Source organism: Arabidopsis thaliana, chromosome 2 (assembly GCF_000001735.4).
Source record: "Arabidopsis thaliana chromosome 2, partial sequence".
Lineage (NCBI taxonomy): Eukaryota > Viridiplantae > Streptophyta > Magnoliopsida > Brassicales > Brassicaceae > Arabidopsis > Arabidopsis thaliana.
The window spans coordinates 11,562,969-11,581,059 of record NC_003071.7 but is presented as its reverse complement, the minus strand read 5'-3'; the positions used below and the strand labels follow the sequence as shown (position 1 = coordinate 11,581,059).

The 18,091-nt window shown below is 37.6% G+C and overlaps 4 protein-coding genes across 8 annotated transcripts; 2 read left to right on the top strand and 2 right to left on the bottom strand.

Annotated features, from left to right (window-relative positions):
• The first annotated feature begins 242 nt into the window (after positions 1–242).
• Positions 243–4,392, top strand: FRS3 (FAR1-related sequence 3). Of its 3 annotated transcripts, NM_001036351.2 has the most exons (7): positions 251–450; positions 598–808; positions 1,098–2,808; positions 2,891–2,980; positions 3,250–3,399; positions 3,739–3,855; positions 4,047–4,391. In NM_001036351.2, exons 2-7 carry the CDS (start codon positions 801–803, stop codon positions 4,089–4,091), a joined length of 2,121 nt encoding a protein of 706 aa, NP_001031428.1. In that variant the 5' UTR covers positions 251–450; positions 598–800; the 3' UTR covers positions 4,092–4,391. The 3 variants fall into 3 exon arrangements, with proteins under 3 accessions (NP_565636.1, NP_850098.1, NP_001031428.1); NM_128269.4 differs by having other exon boundaries at positions 243–450; positions 598–2,808; positions 4,047–4,392; NM_179767.2 differs by having other exon boundaries at positions 243–2,808; positions 4,047–4,392.
• A 9-nt stretch (positions 4,393–4,401) lies between these two features.
• On the bottom strand, positions 4,402–8,663 carry SE (C2H2 zinc-finger protein SERRATE (SE)). The gene is made up of 12 exons (NM_128268.3): positions 8,058–8,663; positions 7,746–7,846; positions 7,441–7,498; positions 7,028–7,102; positions 6,869–6,943; positions 6,727–6,774; positions 6,508–6,576; positions 5,627–6,418; positions 5,498–5,546; positions 5,123–5,382; positions 4,856–5,014; positions 4,402–4,763 (listed from the first exon to the last, which is right to left on the bottom strand). The coding sequence occupies exons 1-12, from the start codon at positions 8,471–8,473 to the stop codon at positions 4,703–4,705; spliced, it is 2,163 nt and encodes a 720-aa protein (NP_565635.1). The 5' UTR covers positions 8,474–8,663; the 3' UTR covers positions 4,402–4,702.
• Positions 8,664–9,156: 493 nt separating this feature from the next.
• On the top strand, positions 9,157–13,624 carry AT2G27090 (bZIP transcription factor (DUF630 and DUF632)). 2 transcript variants are annotated; one of them, NM_128267.5, is made up of 6 exons: positions 9,157–9,387; positions 10,707–11,762; positions 11,922–11,993; positions 12,071–12,285; positions 12,379–12,602; positions 12,697–13,624. In NM_128267.5, exons 2-6 carry the CDS (start codon positions 10,715–10,717, stop codon positions 13,367–13,369), a joined length of 2,232 nt encoding a protein of 743 aa, NP_180277.1. In that variant the 5' UTR covers positions 9,157–9,387; positions 10,707–10,714; the 3' UTR covers positions 13,370–13,624. The 2 variants fall into 2 exon arrangements, with proteins under 2 accessions (NP_180277.1, NP_001324823.1); NM_001336101.1 differs by lacking the exon at positions 9,157–9,387 and adding an exon at positions 9,554–9,807.
• On the bottom strand, positions 13,556–17,127 carry AT2G27080 (Late embryogenesis abundant (LEA) hydroxyproline-rich glycoprotein family). Of its 2 annotated transcripts, NM_201811.1 has the most exons (2): positions 17,067–17,127; positions 13,556–14,696 (listed from the first exon to the last, which is right to left on the bottom strand). In NM_201811.1, the coding sequence occupies exon 2, from the start codon at positions 14,675–14,677 to the stop codon at positions 13,895–13,897; it is 783 nt and encodes a 260-aa protein (NP_973540.1). In that variant the 5' UTR covers positions 14,678–14,696; positions 17,067–17,127; the 3' UTR covers positions 13,556–13,894. The 2 variants fall into 2 exon arrangements, with proteins under 2 accessions (NP_973540.1, NP_565634.1); NM_128266.2 differs by lacking the exon at positions 17,067–17,127 and having other exon boundaries at positions 13,556–14,772.
• Positions 17,128–18,091: the final 964 nt, after the last annotated feature.

Genomic DNA, 18,091 nt, shown 5'->3' with positions numbered 1-18,091 from the left:
ATTCTTATGACGACAATACAAGGAAATGAAGTTGTCATCCGAAAATGAATTAGGGCTCAACTAAAAAAGACAGATGAAGAAGATGAAATGCTTTCGCGCGCGTTGTCTCTTGTATCAAGGGCTTTCCTGGTTGTTGGGTTCGGTTCAAATGAGGCCTCACTTTTTATGAGGGCTTTCTGTTGTTGGGTTTAGATTAAAACGAGGTCTCGCTATTTAAATTGAAAAAAAAAAACCAACAAAAGCACGAAACGACGTCGGTTTCGTGCTTGAATCTCTTCTTCCTCGCGAACGACTGAGAAGAAGCAGGAGTTTAATTTCCTCCGGTCGAATCTGAAAACGAAATAGCTGCCATAGCTTCTTCTCAATTTTCCCCAATTGTTGTTGCCCTTCTCCCTAATTTCACGACTTTCGATTCTTCTGAGTTCTGAGTTCTTCGCATCACTGACTGACGTAAGCTCCTCTTTCTCTCTTTTGCTTTCTCCTCTTTCTGGGTTTCTCTCTCTCTCAACAAACAATCGGAGAGTGAGAGATGCAAAAAGTCCTCATATTTATATGTTCGGAAGAAGATCTCCAAACACTAATAGTACTTTTTTGTAGACTATGAAGATGAGAAACATTTGTGTGAAATTAGAACTTCTCTACTAAGTGAAGGTTATGGATGTTCATTTGGTGGAAGAGAATGTGTCAATGGGGAATCATGAGATAGGAGATGAAGGAGATGTTGAACCTAGTGATTGCAGTGGACAGAACAACATGGATAACTCGTTAGGGGTGCAAGATGAGATTGGAATTGCAGAGCCATGTGTTGGTATGGAGTTTAATTCAGAAAAAGAAGCTAAATCTTTCTATGATGAGTACTCGAGGCAGCTTGGTTTTACTTCTAAGCTTCTTCCTAGAACTGATGGGTCTGTTAGTGTTCGAGAATTTGTGTGTAGTAGTAGTAGTAAAAGGTCAAAGAGAAGGCTTTCTGAGAGTTGTGATGCAATGGTTAGGATAGAGTTGCAAGGTCATGAGAAATGGGTTGTTACAAAGTTTGTTAAAGAGCATACTCATGGATTAGCAAGTTCTAATATGCTTCATTGTCTTCGTCCTCGTAGGCATTTTGCTAACTCGGAGAAATCTAGTTATCAAGAAGGGGTTAATGTGCCTAGTGGTATGATGTATGTTTCTATGGATGCTAATAGCAGAGGAGCTAGAAATGCGTCTATGGCTACAAACACGAAGAGAACGATTGGACGGGATGCACATAATCTGTTGGAGTATTTTAAGAGGATGCAGGCAGAGAATCCTGGCTTTTTCTATGCGGTTCAGCTTGATGAAGATAATCAGATGTCAAATGTGTTTTGGGCTGATTCGAGATCTAGGGTTGCTTATACTCATTTTGGTGACACGGTTACCTTAGATACGAGGTACAGGTGCAATCAGTTTCGTGTTCCTTTTGCGCCATTTACTGGTGTGAATCATCATGGTCAGGCTATCTTATTTGGCTGTGCACTTATTTTGGACGAGTCAGACACTTCATTTATCTGGCTGTTCAAGACTTTTCTAACAGCAATGAGAGATCAACCGCCGGTTTCTTTGGTGACTGATCAAGATAGAGCCATACAGATTGCTGCTGGTCAGGTATTTCCAGGTGCTCGTCACTGTATTAATAAGTGGGATGTGCTAAGAGAAGGTCAGGAAAAGCTGGCTCATGTGTGTCTTGCGTATCCTAGTTTTCAGGTGGAGCTATATAATTGTATCAACTTTACTGAAACGATTGAGGAGTTTGAATCGTCCTGGAGTTCTGTCATTGACAAATATGACTTAGGAAGACATGAATGGCTTAATTCTTTATATAATGCTCGAGCTCAGTGGGTACCTGTTTATTTCCGGGATTCGTTTTTTGCTGCAGTGTTTCCTAGCCAAGGTTATTCGGGTTCCTTTTTCGATGGATATGTGAATCAGCAGACAACCCTTCCGATGTTCTTTAGGCTGTACGAAAGGGCTATGGAGAGCTGGTTCGAGATGGAGATTGAAGCAGATCTTGACACTGTCAACACACCTCCAGTCTTGAAGACGCCATCACCCATGGAGAATCAGGCTGCAAATCTCTTTACAAGGAAAATATTTGGAAAGTTCCAGGAAGAGTTGGTAGAGACATTCGCTCACACGGCAAACAGAATTGAAGATGATGGTACTACCAGCACATTTAGGGTTGCAAATTTTGAAAATGACAACAAAGCTTATATAGTAACGTTTTGCTACCCTGAAATGAGAGCAAACTGCAGCTGTCAAATGTTTGAGCACTCCGGCATACTCTGCCGACATGTTTTGACGGTGTTTACTGTCACTAATATACTCACTTTGCCACCACATTATATTTTGAGACGGTGGACAAGAAATGCCAAGAGCATGGTAGAGTTAGATGAGCATGTCAGTGAAAATGGGCATGATAGCTCGATACACCGCTATAATCATTTATGTCGCGAAGCCATCAAGTATGCTGAGGAAGGGGCAATTACAGCTGAAGCTTATAATATTGCTTTAGGGCAACTCAGAGAAGGTGGAAAGAAGGTTTCAGTTGTCAGGAAAAGGATAGGTAGAGCTGCGCCTCCTAGCTCACATGGTGGTGGAATTGGTAGTGGTGACAAGACCTCTCTATCAGCTGCTGACACAACCCCTTTGCTGTGGCCGCGCCAGGATGAAATGATACGCAGATTTAACCTTAACGATGGTGGGGCCAGAGCTCAATCTGTTTCTGATCTGAATCTGCCGCGTATGGCACCAGTGTCACTTCACCGAGATGATACTGCTCCTGAGAATATGGTACCCAGAGGAAACCTTTCACAGACTTATTTCTTTGATTCTATTGGTGTTGGTCAGTAACTTGATTTACTTTGTCTTACAGGTGGCTCTTCCTTGTCTTAAGTCATTGACTTGGGGGATGGAGAGTAAAAATACAATGCCGGGTGGTAGAGTTGCAGTTATCAATTTAAAGGTGTGCATTATATGAACCAGTAAATCTTTTCTGTAGGGTTTTGCAGTAACTTTTACTGAAAGTTGGTCTGATGGGATGCTTTATCTAAAAGAGATTAGATTTGTAAGAATAATGATCTTGAAGATTTGAACAATTGACATTCGCCTTTTCGGAAAAGTTACTGGCTATAGTGTAGGAAAATCAAAGTTGTTGCCATTAATAGTCTTGCTCGTTCCTGCAAAATAGTAGTTGACCGCTTTACTGAGGATTATTTTTCATGATGTTTTCAGTTGCACGATTACAGAAAGTTTCCCTCAGCAGACATGGATGTCAAATTTCAGCTGTCTAGCGTCACACTTGAACCCATGTTAAGGTCCATGGCTTACATTAGCGAGCAACTTTCATCTCCAGCCAATAGAGTAGCTGTCATCAATTTGAAGGTATGTCTTTTAGACTCTAGGCTCGTAGCTTCTCATGTAGTCTTCTTGACTTGACTAAACTCCTTTTAATTTATTGATTGTCTTTGGTTTGTTCTAACATAGATTCCATCTACCGTTAGTGTGTGAAACTTCTGTGTTGTTTGACTTGTTTAAGCTGATTCTCTCATTCATGTTAACTTGCCATACGTTTTGCAGTTATTTATACTAGCGTCACTACTTGAATATGAAATTTCATGTTTGATTACCAAAATCAATGTTTTACTCCATATTAGGGACTCTTAATTGAACTAGAAGGTTTCAACAGTGTGAAAAAATCTTCTTTTGTTTTCCTTACTCCAGCTTCAAGATACCGAGACAACAACAGGAGAATCAGAGGTCAAGTTTCAGGTGTCCCGAGATACACTAGGTGCCATGTTGAGATCAATGGCCTATATCCGTGAGCAGCTCTCAATCGTTGTAGGCACACTCCCTTTTTCTTTTTCTTTTTCCAAGTAGTAGTTATTAAATAATTACAAGGCCAATGATAGTTGAATTAGTAATAGTAACAGCAATCAATTAGGTTCATATCGACCTATAATTGTTCCTGAACTATTACTTGGTCTATGTATTGTCTTATAGAGTATCTAAACGGTATCTTGCATTTGCAGGGAGAGCTACAAACAGAATCTCAAGCAAAGAAGCAACGCAAATGATGTTGAGAGAGAGAAACAACCTCTGGAAAAGAAAACTTTGGAAAATGGTTGTTAACCTCATTAGAGCTCGTCTGTGATTAGTGTTGTTAGATTTACGATACAATGCCTTATGTGTAATTGTAACATGTGTAAGTGTCACGTCATCTACGCAAGTGTGTAGAATCTGGTAGGCATTGAGCCAGGCTTTGAAGTGTATATATCCTTCTTATTTACATTGAACCCTAAAAACCTGGATTCTTGTGGATAGTCATTCGTTTGACTGCAGATTATATTTAATGGCCATGGAGATTTAAGACTGCCATGGAGACTTAAGTATTGATAACAAACAATGTGGATAAAACGCATTATTCAATACAAGAAATTCTCATGCTATTTATGTAATCATCGTCGAACAGAATTAGTAAGAAAGCACATGAAAAATTTTGAAAAACAATAAGGAAATGTATGGAGTGCGTATTTTACGCTTTAGTGAGTGAAAATTGGGAGGAACAAGACATAATACATCAAAAGGGTAAGAAAATGCCACAATCTGCTAGCTTTGCCTTCTAATACTGATGCCCTTTAACCCAACCCGAACCAGTAAACTCGGGATCTCTCTAGCCCTGTCTTGTCTACAAGCTCCTGTAATCAATAACGGTCACTTCTTCCTCTGGAGCATCTAGGTCTTGGTAGCTGCACCAAATTTCTCATACATTAGTACCTTAGAGACACTGCACTCTTGATCATAGGGTAATGGACTCATAGCACAGAGTGAACTACGTTACCTGCGCAGCCGTCTAGGATCTTGTCTAAAGGCCGGAGACAACAGAAAAGGGGCAGGTCCACCTCTCCCGCTACCTTCAAAAGGAGGGTTGGGTCCACTTGGGTCCCTGAACATCTGCATAGCAACTTCAGGTGGTGCTGGTACAAATGGTCCCAGTGGCCTGACCACATCATCATTCAGACACATTAAGATCATTGATTCAACACAGTAACTAATTTATTCTGAAAACAAGATCATGAAGGGAGTGAGTAATCTTTATTAAACCTACCCAGCACCAGGAACAGGCATCAGCATTGGTGGTGGGTTTATATCCGATAAGAAGGGAGGAACATGAACACCACCTTGTCCACCAAATGCATCATACCCAACTTCCCCAGGATTTCCACCATCATTATCCCCTCTCTGTTGATCTTCTGACCGATCATTTCTGTCATTTCCATTAGCACGTCCATCACGCTCTCTGCGTCCACCTCTATCATCCCTCAGTCTGTTCTCCATGCTGGGTTTACGTCTTATAGGTCTATCTCTCTGTTGAAAGTATAATTAACCCACGTAAATAAAACTCAAACCAAGCTAAACAAGTGATAACCCAAAAGTACAGACTAGTCAACACTCCATTAAATCTCAAAAGAAGATCATGTACCGGGCCAGATTGCTGCGTGGCTGGTTGTCCTCCTGGAGCATTAGGATCACTGCAAATAGCACAAAAAAATTTCATTACGAACCTGTCAGAAACGACAGTAGAGGAATCCAAGAGAAAAAGCCTACATACTTCATATAGTTCTGAAAATACAGTTCTTCCCGAACTTTGGTAGTCAGCTCTGTGACAAGCTCAGTGTGTTTCAGCTTGAGATGCTTGTACACAAATTCAGCAGCATGAAACAGCTTCGTGCAGCCCTTGGCTCCACAACCATATTTCCAACCATACTTCTCATCTCTAATCTTTCGGACATGTGGATCTAAAGCTTCAGTAGCGGCAGCATCTATCTTCTCTTTGGCAGCCATCACTTCCAAGGGATCTTGACCTTTCAACCTCTCTTGCCAATGAGAGTCGAATTTACTTTCATTCTCATCTCCTTTTGCATCAGAAACTTTTCCTTCAGCTCTCACATGCCGCAAACCCTTAGCTTCATTTGTTTCAACCTTTCCGTAATAGTCCAGACCATGAACACGCCATAGATATGTAACAAGCGTGTCAAGTAATTCAACACCCTCAAGGCCTTTCACAGATGTCAACCCCCTTATGATTACAACTGGACCAGTAGAACCACTGTGTAACTTTTCTCTACCTGATTTTTCAGTTTCTGAACCTTGTAAAACATTTTCCTCAATTTTTTTCTCAGAGTCTAGCTTACGCACAAGGGCTTGTGTTTGTTCAACGTCAGTCAGGATTCTCTTTGGATCAGAGGTGAAACTGGGTGCTTTCGGTGCGGCTGAAAGAAGTTCATTCTCTTTAGCTCCACCCATACCATGCCTTTTTCTTTTACCAACACCAGCGGCTTCATCCTCAGAATTAGGCTCACTGGTCCGGCCGGATTTATTCAATGCTGTCACTGCAGGGCCTCTGGAACAGAAGGGAAACTGAGAGCGTTAGAGATGACAGAATTGTGATCAGTCACACATGTGGAATAAAGGCCAAAGAAATGATCTTACAAATCTAGTGTCCCGCTTTGTAAATCAAGTAAGAAATCCTTTGCCACCTTCTGTGCAAGGTCATTCCTCCTGAAAAATTTCAAAGGAATATCTATAGTTGAACAGTTTCTTTAATGAAAAGAAAATTAAAATAATAAAATCAAGGATGTATAGTATTAATATTACACTATTCAGGCACTAACACCGAATCAAATTGCTTCAAATGACTCTTGAACTCACCTTTCTATGACAGATAGTAAGTTTGTTGGATGATACTTATTTTTCAACCTGGTAGATGCGCAACATAGATACACATGTTATTAGGCTAGCTTGCAGAATATCCCAGAAGAATATAAAAGATGAAAAAAGATAGTGAAATCACCAGTCTTCCTCTTTGTGGGTGTTAAAAAAGGCACGTTTTTGTGTTGTGATATACTCTGACTTGTATTCTTGATATCTGCATCAGGAAAAAAGCATTACACCCGCAGCTTTATTATTAAATTGCTTAAGTAACAAGACTAAGTAGCAGAAATGATCATACCTGCGTTCAGCTTCAGATGGCAATATATCATCTTCCAACTCCTGGATAAATTGTTTGTATGACATCAATCCATCCCTGGGTAAAGGAATTACAAAGGTAGTATCGTTAAATGCAACAGCAAGGGAGGATACAGACAGCATCAGTTGTGTGCCACTATAATGGTGTCTCTCAAACATTCACTCTAACTTTCCGGAGCTATAAGGAAAAAAACATATATGTCTCATCGAAGAAAGAACATTCTACAAGGGATGTATCCTCCATTCATTGAGCACCATTAGACAGTTCGCAACTCTTAGTTTACACTAACTTGATTAAAAATACGCTACCAAGAATAAACACGCCATAGGAAAAAGACAACAAACCCATGAAATACAAAGAAAATTTTAAAAAACAAAAGAAGAAGGAACCTTAACCTTTGAGGATTTCCACTGTTGGAAGCATCACCATAACCTCCACGTCCTCCCTCCCAGTCTGCCATAAGTAACACACAATAAAAGGTAGATATTGACATCTTATCTTCTAATGTAAATCGCTTGTTTCCAATCCACAGCATACAGAGAGAAATATACGAAGCTAGTCAAATGAACAGAAGTCCACAAATAATAAGAACGCCCAATGATAGGTATCTTAAACATGTCTCACAAGACAGAAATCATACGAAAAAGTGGTAATACTGATTCTCTCAACTGTAAAAACATCTTAGACAGAGATGTCTCACCCTGATAGCGACCCATAAAGCGACCATGAGGCCTTTCATCACCATAACCAGGCCTCCCACCCATTTCACGGTCATATCCTCCACCATGGTCATACCCAAATCTAACATGCAAAGTAAAAATTGAGTACAGATTAGGAAATCTCGAAAACGATGGAATATAACAACCATCGATACAAGAGGATAATCAACAGTTATCAGCTAAGCAACAATGCAAACACAGTTCCCATATGACTTTGAATTATAATTCAATCGGTAACAAATTAACTCTGATGTAATTCCAATTGAAGTGTAAGCATAAGAAATGAAGATTACCTTCTATCGGGTGGTCCATAGCCACCACGAGGACTACCACGGCGACCATCATAGCCATTATCATCCCTCCGATAACGCTTTTGAGGAGGCGAGCGACGCTGAGGAGGAGAGTGTCGCCTATCTCTATACGGTGGCGGAGGACTCAAGCTAGGACGTCTCTTGTAATCCCTACGAGGCGGTGGGAGAGGCGAACGGTCACGTTCACGGCGATTAGGCGGAGGACGTTCGATGTCTCTCTCGTCACGACGCTCTCGTGAATCTCTCTCACGGCGTAGCGGAAGCTGCTGCTGGTCTTGTTCCTGTTCCTGCTGCGGCAGAGAAGAAGAAGGCGGTGGAGGAGGTGGTGAGGAAGAGGTTGATTTCTCAGGGAGACGGTTATCGACGGAATCAGACGGAGGAAGATTAACATCGGCCATTTCGTTCGGAACCCTAAATCGGAGAATGTACGATTTCACTCGAAGCCTCTGTGTCTCTCCCTCTACCTTTACGGGTTTTGCTGCTGTTACTGTTACAGTGAGCTTTATTTCCAATAGGGCCTTACTCTCAGAGACCCATCTTCGTCTTCATAAATAGGCCTTACTCTCAGAGGCCCATCTTCGTCTTTATGAAAATACAGTATTTGGATTTCTATGTTAATTATTTGTCCACACCTTTGACTATTCCTCCATTTCATCGAAGCAAAACTATTTTAATATTTCAGTCAGATTCTTTCCCATCATTTCCAGAAAAATTCTTCAAACAATTCTGTAAATTAAGCCAATAATAAGTCTTAGTATCTCTGTCAATTTGATAAGATTAGTTTCTATTTTTTATGGGATCACTATGGATTATTTTTTCATAATCTGTCTATGGATTTGATTATTAGTAAAATACTAAAATGTGAGTTGACATGTAACAAAATTGTTTTGTAAAGCAATTGACTAAGACCATAGATTAAGGATGTTTATCATAAACTAATGAATCCTTAAAAAAATAAAAAGACAAACAAAAAAAAGGTGTAAGAAAAGTAACCGGAGTAGAAATAACAACGGCAAGAGAAAGTTACCGTTTTTGGAGTCATCCGTCAAAATCGTCTTTACAAGCAAGCAAATGCTTTATTGCATGTTGGTAGTCACACACATACACACACAATCTCCTTTTTCTCCTCTCGCATAAGATTCCTCTTCTCTCTCTCTCTCTTCTCTCTACCCATCTGATTCGCTGCTGACTCACACACGACACAGACCACCTCTCTCCTTCTTCTTCGTCTCCTGTAGAAGAAGACGTTTTGTTTTCTTTTGGGTTTGATCCTCTCGCGTAACTCCAAAGCTCTCAAAGGACATCTCTTTAGGTATCACCGTTTCTCCATCTTACTGTTGTTTCTTCTACTTGTGTGAAAAATCTCACCTTTTCTAGGTTTTCTTCTACTCTAATGGTCCAATTTCATTTGGGTTTCTTTACCTTTCTATAAAAATCTCTCTTTTTTGTCAAATTCGTGCACTTTTCAGGTTTTGATTTTCGATTACTCTAAGAAAACTTCTTAATTTGTTCAATCAGTTTTGTGTTTTGTCTGCGGTATGACTTTGGTTATGCTCTCCTTATATTCTCTCTCGCCCTATTTTGGGATTCCGATTACGAAAAAGTTGCCTTCTTATGTGATTCTGATTGTTTGTCATCTATCCGATGGTTCTGTGAAAGTTTTACTCTTTCCATAAGGATTTTGCTTGAGGAACTTTAAACGGCGGAACAGGTTACTAAGTTAAGAGAATAGGTTAGATTGTGTTAGGATTTCAAAGTGGAAATTTGTTCTTTAATTGTTGATAGATAGTTGCTTTGAGGGTTTTTTTTATTTGGTATGTATGATTGATTTGTGTTGTGTTGGGAGCAACATAAGCTTGATTTGTATTTGTTGCCTTGGATTTAATTTATGTATCTTCGTTGTGTTTGCTTGGGATTTCTTTGTTTTTTTCTATATACGGAGGCATGAGATTTGAGTTTGAGATTTGAGAGAATGATCATGTCTCGCTAAATAGCAAATATCCTGCAATGCGTAATTTTCATTTGTTTTATATATCATGATGCAATTTGGTAATAAAGGGCACTGTTCTTCTCTCATATTCAACATGAATACAATGATACTCTCACTCACACCTTTGCATTAGATAACTTAGTGGAACAGATGACTCGCTATTACTTAATTCTCTCTTCTAGTTATGTTTTGGTTATTTCTGATCGGGTCTTGCCAGGGGTCAGTGCATTGATCCCTAGAATACAGTGTCTTGAGAGGCTTTAATACTTTTTTTTTTTTTGAAGTGGTTTTGTGATTGTTGTGTTTGTTTTTGTTAGAGTTAAGGATCACTAGAATATAATCAGAACCACTATTTTACTGAAATCAATAACTGAAATAGAACCCCAAAATACAGAACACAGTTCCCTCGGTCTAAACCAAGCCTATGTCGCAGGATGGATCTATCCATCGTCCTGCTTCCTATTTATTAGAATCTCCAAAACCACTTAACAGAAAATTTCCTAGTCGGAATAGTTAGTGAGTCCTAATTAACATATGATCACTCCCCACTAATTAAAGTTTCTTTTTCTGAATTTGAAGCTATTCTAGTAGTTCTGCAGGTTGTAAATCTAACTCATGTTACTCTTTTTTTTGCATGTAAGCTTGGACAATGGGTGCATCAACATCCAGAATAGATGAAGATAAAGCCTTACAGTTATGTCGAGAAAGAAAAAAATTCGTCCAACAAGCACTCGATGGAAGATGTTTGTTAGCTGCTGCTCACGTTTCATACGTTCAGTCTCTTAAGAGTACCGGAACTGCCCTCAGGAAATTTTCTGAGACTGAAGTTCCAGTTGAATCTTCCTTGTACACGTCCACTAGTGCAACACCAGAACAACCTCTTGCTTTAATCGAGAAATCTGTTTCTCATTTGTCATACTCTCCTCCACCTGCTTCACATTCCCACCATGACACGTATTCTCCTCCTCCGTCGCCTCCTAGTACCAGTCCGTTCCAGGTCAATCATATGAAATTCAAAGGGTTTTCTTCAAAAAAAGTGGAAGAGAAACCACCAGTATCTATTATTGCCACTGTTACCTCATCCAGTATCCCACCAAGCAGGTCTATAGAAAAGATGGAATCAACCCCATTTGAGGAATCTTCTTCCATGCCACCTGAAGCACCTTGGGATTATTTTGGTCTTTCTCATCCAATTGACAACCAGTTTTCTTCTTCTCATGTTGGGAATGGTCATGTGTCGAGATCTGTTAAGGAGGAAGATGGAACTCCAGAGGAGGAAGATGATGGTGAGGACTTTTCTTTTCAAGAAAGGGAAGAGTCCAGAGATTCGGATGATGATGAGTTTGATGAACCCACAAGTGATACTCTTGTTAGAAGCTTTGAAAACTTCAATAGAGTGCGCCGTGATCACAGTACTTTGCCTCAAAGAGAGGGAGTGGAAAGCGACTCCTCAGACGCTGAGAAAAGTAAAACTCCTGAGTTATCACCACCAGTGACGCCTTTAGTAGCTACTCCAGTGAACAAAACACCAAACAAGGGAGATCACACCGAGAACAAGCTTCCTCCCAGGGACTTCTTGTCAAGTATGAAAGAGATAGAGTTGCTCTTTGTTAAAGCTTCAGAGACTGGAAAAGAGGTTCCTAGGATGCTTGAAGCCAATAAACTACATTTCCGTCCAATAGTTCCATCAAAAGAAAGTAATAATTTTTATCTCTGAAGGTTTTACTTGCACGTATATGTATGCGTAAATTCCACCTTAGTTAATCTAATGTGTCTCTGCATCTAAATTGCTTACTGATTGTGATTCATATCTGAAGAAAAACACTCTTTAAATCACTTATCTCTGCTTTTTGCAGGTGGCTCCGGTGCATCATCACTGTTCAAAACCTGTCTCTCTTGTGGGGAAGATCCAAAAGATGTACCGGAAGGTAATCAAGCTTATCTAAATTTTGGGTCAACTGTTGTAGATTGTATGGAGTGTTTACAGTCTAAGTTGTTTGTGCAGAGCCTGCTCAGAACTCTGTGAAATACTTGACCTGGCATAGGACTGAATCTTCACGATCCTCATCTTCTCGGAATCCTCTCGGAGGAATGAATTCTGATGATGTGGAAGAGCTCAATAGTAATCTCTTTGAAAACATTTGCATGATTGCTGGAAGCCATGCCTCAACGCTAGACAGATTGTATGCATGGGAGCGGAAGCTCTATGATGAAGTTAAGGTACTTATAGTGCATTGAATAGTTTTTTAAGAAAATCAAGAAATTGCAGTAAAAGTATGTGATTTGTTTTCTTCACTTTTTTATCGGTTTCAGGGGAGTCAGACTGTGCGGAGAGAGTATGACGAAAAGTGCAGAATTTTGAGAGAACTTGAATCAGAAGGTAAAGGTTCACAAAGAATAGACAAGACACGTGCAGTTGTGAAAGACCTTCACTCCAGAATCAGAGTGGCGATTCATAGGATCGACTCAATATCAAGACGGATTGAAGAACTCCGTGACAATGAGCTCCAGCCTCAACTTGAAGAACTCATTGAAGGGTATGTGTTAAGTCACTCTCTCCAGTATACTCAATTCGTTTGATTTCAAATTTGACCTGAACCATTATATATATCATTTCTTGGATGTGAATAGGTTGAGTCGTATGTGGGAAGTAATGTTGGAATGCCACAAGGTTCAGTTTCAGTTAATCAAAGCGTGTTACAGAGGCGGAAACATTAAACTCAACATGCAATCAGAGTTGCACAGACAAGTAACATCTCACCTTGAAGATGAGCTCTGCGCATTGGCCTCAAGCTTTACAAAATGGATCACAGGCCAGAAATCGTATATTCAAGCGATAAACGAGTGGCTGGTGAAATGTGTCGCCTTACCACAACGATCCAAACGAAAAAGGCGTGCACCACAACCGTCTTTGAGAAACTATGGGCCCCCCATTTATGCAACCTGTGGAATCTGGCTAGAAAAGCTCGAAGTCTTACCTACCAAAGAGGTTTCAGGCTCCATTAAAGCACTTGCTTCTGATGTTGCCAGGTTCTTGCCACGTCAGGAGAAGAATCGCACCAAGAAACATCGATCTGGTGAGAACAAAAACGATTTGACAGCTCACATGTTGCAAGATGAGACATTGGAGGATTGTGGTCCGGGATTTGATCGGTTTAGGACAAGCTTGGAAGGATTTGTTGGACAACTCAACCAGTTTGCAGAATCATCAGTGAAAATGTATGAGGAACTTAAAGAAGGAATCCACGGAGCTAAAAACAACTACGAGCAGTTGAAGAAGGCGTACTCTTCACAAGGAAAATGAATTTTTTTGGTTTCTTAGAAAAATGGAGTTTTGTCAGGTTAGAATTTTGGAGGGAAAATTGGGTTTAGGCATTTGTAAATGCAAAAGGGATTACATAAAAAGATTGCTTCAAGCATGAATTTGGCAGATAATTGTGATAGTTAACTTGTGCCTTTGTGGTGGGAATAACAAAATAAATAATTAAATATGGTTTCAGAGGTTGTCCAATGACTGAAAACCTCTTATTATATAAAGTTGAAAACCAACTTTATTATTCTCTCAACAGCAAACTACTCCTTCAAAATGTGAACTGTACAAAAAAGAAGTTTTCAACTTACATAAAATAAGGTTCAAATTGGAAATGTTCCGGCCAATCACAAATTCACAACATTATATGTTCTCATCAAAAAAAACATCCCAAAATAAAAAATGCAAAGTCAACATTATAATTTATAAAAAAAAAATCCTACAAATCCAAAAACATCCTCTGTACTCATTTCTTTTCTTATTTTCTTCTTTAAAAAAAAAAAACAAAGAGCAAATTCATCACCAAAGATCCACGTCATGACTGCATTTTCTCGACACAATCCTCGACGGCGCCGTCAATTTATCCACCGTTACATCACAGTCAACATTAACAATCATAGTCCACGTCTTAACAGAACCAAACTTAATCTTCACCGGAGCTTTAATCTTCAACTTAAACGGCACCGTTTTCTTACTCACCTCATTACGCATCTCCTTCCTCATACCACTAGTCAACTGTATTTTAGAACCACTTAAAACCAACTTAACGACCGTTACATTCTTCGCCGGCTGATAAAACACCGGCATAACACCGTTACTTATATCAACGTCGTTGTAATACACATCAACAGAGCTTTCTTTCTCGTAGTAAACCCCGATTTTACCGTTACCGTTACGTGATCTAACGGTAACGTTAAAACTCGGCGAAATCGGAGATGTTGAATTCAGATTGATACCGGAAACAGAGAATCCTTCGATGGAGTATTTAGGAGCTTCGGGACGGTAGATTAGGTAGAGAACCGCGAAGGATATTCCGGCGAGGACGATTAAGATGAAAACCGCGGCGAGGAATGAGCAGAAGCAGCATCTACAGTTACTGCGGTTGGTTTTTTTACGAGAGAGTTGTTCAAAGCGGTGTGCGTTTTCCGGCGGTGGTATACGGTAGATTTGATCTTTTGGGACTTGGATTACGTATGTTGATGGTGGTGGTGCTGGTTTTTTGGGGAATTCGCCGGAGCTGAAGTTGCCGGAGAATTGTCCGCTTTGTGGTGGTGAATCGGCGGGATAGACTCGTTCAGCCATTGGAGATAGACTAGAGTCACTGAGACAAAGGAAGTGATTTGAGTTTGAGAGTTGAGAAATGAGAAACGGAGAAGCAAATATATGCAGAGAAGTGTTTAAATGTGAATTAATGAGAAAAATATATGAACGCATGAAAATAAATAAGGTGGCGAAAACGCGTAGAGAAAAAAAACAAATTGATTGCACGCGCTGCTTATGCAGGGCCCACACGAAATCCACTGGTTTTTTTTTTCAAATGCTTAAAGTTGGTAATAAAATCAAGACGTGATTAGTGTTGAATTTGTCTAAAGCCAAGAATAAGAAGTTTTATATGAACTAATGAAGAGAGAAATCTCTGACTTGAACATATTAATATGGAATAAAATATTTCAGATAGTTATGTTTAGAGAATTTATGTGGTGTAGTTTTGCAGGCTATTTCTTTTATAACTTATAAAGAAAAGATTCGTGTGATTATTAAGATGTATATTATGAAGAAATATTGATTACTGTTTTTTTTTCTAAATCATAAAATCTTATACAGAAATCCAGAGTATTTTTGCTATTTTAGATATTTCACAATAGTTAATAATAGTTGCAAACTGTAGTGTGGAGATTCTAACATAGGTCTTCTAATTTTATATTAAATCTTTCAACTAGACCATAAACATATGTATCATATATGTGATTCTTACGATTATGTTACAAACATTTATTAGTTTTTTCTATAAGTATGAAAGTTTTGAAAAATTTGGATATTTTGTTTATCTTTTAAACCTTAACAGCGGTTAATTTGAAACAATTTGAATATTTATCCCCAGTTCTATACTAAAATTTTCAAAAAAAAAAAAAAAATTAAAACCAAACAATGAGTTAATAAGGATAGAAATACTGTAAAAATAATTAAAACTTGACTTAGTAATCTATATAAGGTTGAAAGTATATACTATTAATAAGGAAGTGATCAAACTGAAACATGAAAGCAACAAATTAATTATATGTAATAAGAAATGAATAAAAATTGAATAACGTGCTCACGAGTAAGATAAGAAGCACAAGTTAAAGAATAATAAGTCTGTATCGATGGATTACAGCTAAAAGGCAGAAAAGCAAACACGGTTTGTTAAACCGCGGAGTCCAACAGCTAATGATATATACACATTACAATTTACAGAAAAGTGTCAAGTGTGTTTAAGAGTACCCATTCAAATTGAGTTAACCAGAAATTGACCAAGTATACCAATTTTTTTTGTCTCAGTTCTAAAGATTTGTTAAACTTGCCACATTATAATATACCACAAAAGACAGATAGAAGGTTATATATATTAAATTTTAAAAACGTTTTCTTTTAAGAGTGTATCCTAGAAGGCTAGAATATACTGAAAAATTGTCTAAAACTTTACTATTTTTGAAAAGTTTCAAAAATACCAAAGTTTAGGTTTACAAACCATATTATATCAAATTGTTAACTACTATACTACTATTTACCAAACCATTACTTAAGATAAACACGTTATGAATGTATTAGTTTCGTATACAGACAGTTATGTTTTTTTTTTTAAAACGTCAAGATGCATATTTACACAATCCACACAAATACATTATTGTCTAATAAAATGTATGCGGAGATCACGAACTAAGACTGTACCATTGTGGAGTGCACGTTAGGCAATTATATAGTTTCTTTATTTTATACTTTAACTAAACAAAACTTATTTTATAGAGTATAAAGTCTTAAGATTTAGTTGAACTAGTATATTGATTTATTTTTTTAGCTATACAGTAAATTTAAATAACTATCAACAAAACTCGAGGATTTTTATAGATGTAATACAGAAATGGTCAATACAACTTTGGTTTGGATTGACCATTGTTTTGGATAAAAAATAATGACAGTGGTTCAACCTAATTGCGTGAAAATATGGCACCAAAAAAACTAAAAGAAATTGTTATCTATATATGATAGTTACTTTATCATCAGAAAATAAAAACAAAAAAAAACAAAAAGAGAAAATATAGAATATGATCCTATACTACAAACATTGTCATGATGAAAGAATAGCTAGCATACAAATTAAATTTCACCATACAAATTAATATTGTGCCAATTACTATTACTACAGAAATTTTCACTCGTGATTAAAGAAAATAATTACAAAAGTAAAAGATGTCACACACTTTTTTTTGGTAAAAATTTAGTTCTCTTTTGATGAACATTACACGCTATTTGTATAATTGTCTATGAATTAAGCAGGAATCGTTCATTATATCTTGTTCTAATTTTCATCTTATGCGTTATGATCGTTCATATATTACAGAAATTTTCAAAACGTGAACAAAACAAATAGAATTTTTCAACATCTATCATCATAGATAAAAATCATGTAGAAAAAATTGCACATATGACATACCTTGCAATAAAGGAGCTCTGAAGATTTTTCTTCCTTCTGTTTTCTCACAATGATGATGAGGTCTCGCAGAGAAAATGGAAGGAGACAAAACATGCTGCACTTGACCCTTTCGTTTCTAATATTCAATAAAAATGCATGAATTTTCAATTAATAATTTGACTACGTTACTAAAATATAAAATATAGAGTTCATGCTTTACCATATAATCAGGTTGGGAAGTGCATTGACCAATTCGTAAACATAAAAAATACTCCAAATAAAGTGTTCACATTGCATAATTAAAGAGGAACATATATGACATACATGTATCAAAATGTTGGCCTATTTACTTTTAACCAAAAAAAATGTTGGCCTGTTTAATGGCCTGTGGAGTGAGAGGACAAGTGAATTGGGTTTGGTTCCACAATTATCCCTTACAAAATTGATTATATATTTTTTGCTCCTGCTTCCGTTTCCAATTCCAGATTATTAGTGTTAGTGTTTACGAGTTAACGAAAGCAGAAGCAGAAAATATATATGTAGATTAGTGTAAATGAATGTTTCCAAAATTTAACATTGTTTGTGTCTTAATGGGTATATATATAGATTAAAAAAAAATCGAATCAATAATAGTACTATATTCTTATGAATTTTTCATCTCCAATAGTAATTGTAAAAAGTACTATATAAGATATTTTAAAATATAATATTTAAATTTAACAAAAAAAATGAATTTTGATATTTTCGAATTTAAATTAATAAATTATTCAAAAAAATTGAATATAATATGGAAACTATGTGGAATTGTTTTTTTAACATCTGCTATTTTATTATAAAGATTGAACGTAATTACAATGTAACGCGTCAAAAATAAATAAAGGAGCTTAAAAGTATTAATAAAAATAATTATAATTTGGGATAGAGTTTGATGTTAGGAGATCCGTCAGTCTGTTATTGGTTTTGGTTGTCCATTTGAATTGGACCTCATAGAATCTTTTTTTGCCATTGTCGAGCTTCGCATATCCAGTTATAGCATCCAAAATTGA

Excerpts from the sequence above, each read along its gene's own strand:
- FRS3 (NM_128269.4), top strand. The coding sequence starts at position 655 with ATGGATGTTCATTTGGTGGAAGAGAATGTGTCAATGGGGAATCATGAG. Across the intron at positions 3,400-3,738 it reads TAGCTGTCATCAATTTGAAG|CTTCAAGATACCGAGACAAC; the intron begins GTATGTCTTTTA and ends TCCTTACTCCAG. Across the intron at positions 3,856-4,046 it reads GTGAGCAGCTCTCAATCGTT|GGAGAGCTACAAACAGAATC; the intron begins GTAGGCACACTC and ends TTGCATTTGCAG.
- SE (NM_128268.3), bottom strand. The coding sequence starts at position 8,473 with ATGGCCGATGTTAATCTTCCTCCGTCTGATTCCGTCGATAACCGTCTC. Across the intron at positions 7,499-7,745 it reads CTTTATGGGTCGCTATCAGG|ACTGGGAGGGAGGACGTGGA; the intron begins GTGAGACATCTC and ends TACTTATGGCAG. Across the intron at positions 6,577-6,726 it reads TTACTATCTGTCATAGAAAG|GAGGAATGACCTTGCACAGA; the intron begins GTGAGTTCAAGA and ends GAAATTTTTCAG.
- AT2G27090 (NM_128267.5), top strand. The coding sequence starts at position 10,715 with ATGGGTGCATCAACATCCAGAATAGATGAAGATAAAGCCTTACAGTTA. Across the intron at positions 11,994-12,070 it reads TCCAAAAGATGTACCGGAAG|AGCCTGCTCAGAACTCTGTG; the intron begins GTAATCAAGCTT and ends TTGTTTGTGCAG. Across the intron at positions 12,603-12,696 it reads CTTGAAGAACTCATTGAAGG|GTTGAGTCGTATGTGGGAAG; the intron begins GTATGTGTTAAG and ends GGATGTGAATAG.
- AT2G27080 (NM_201811.1), bottom strand. The coding sequence starts at position 14,677 with ATGGCTGAACGAGTCTATCCCGCCGATTCACCACCACAAAGCGGACAA.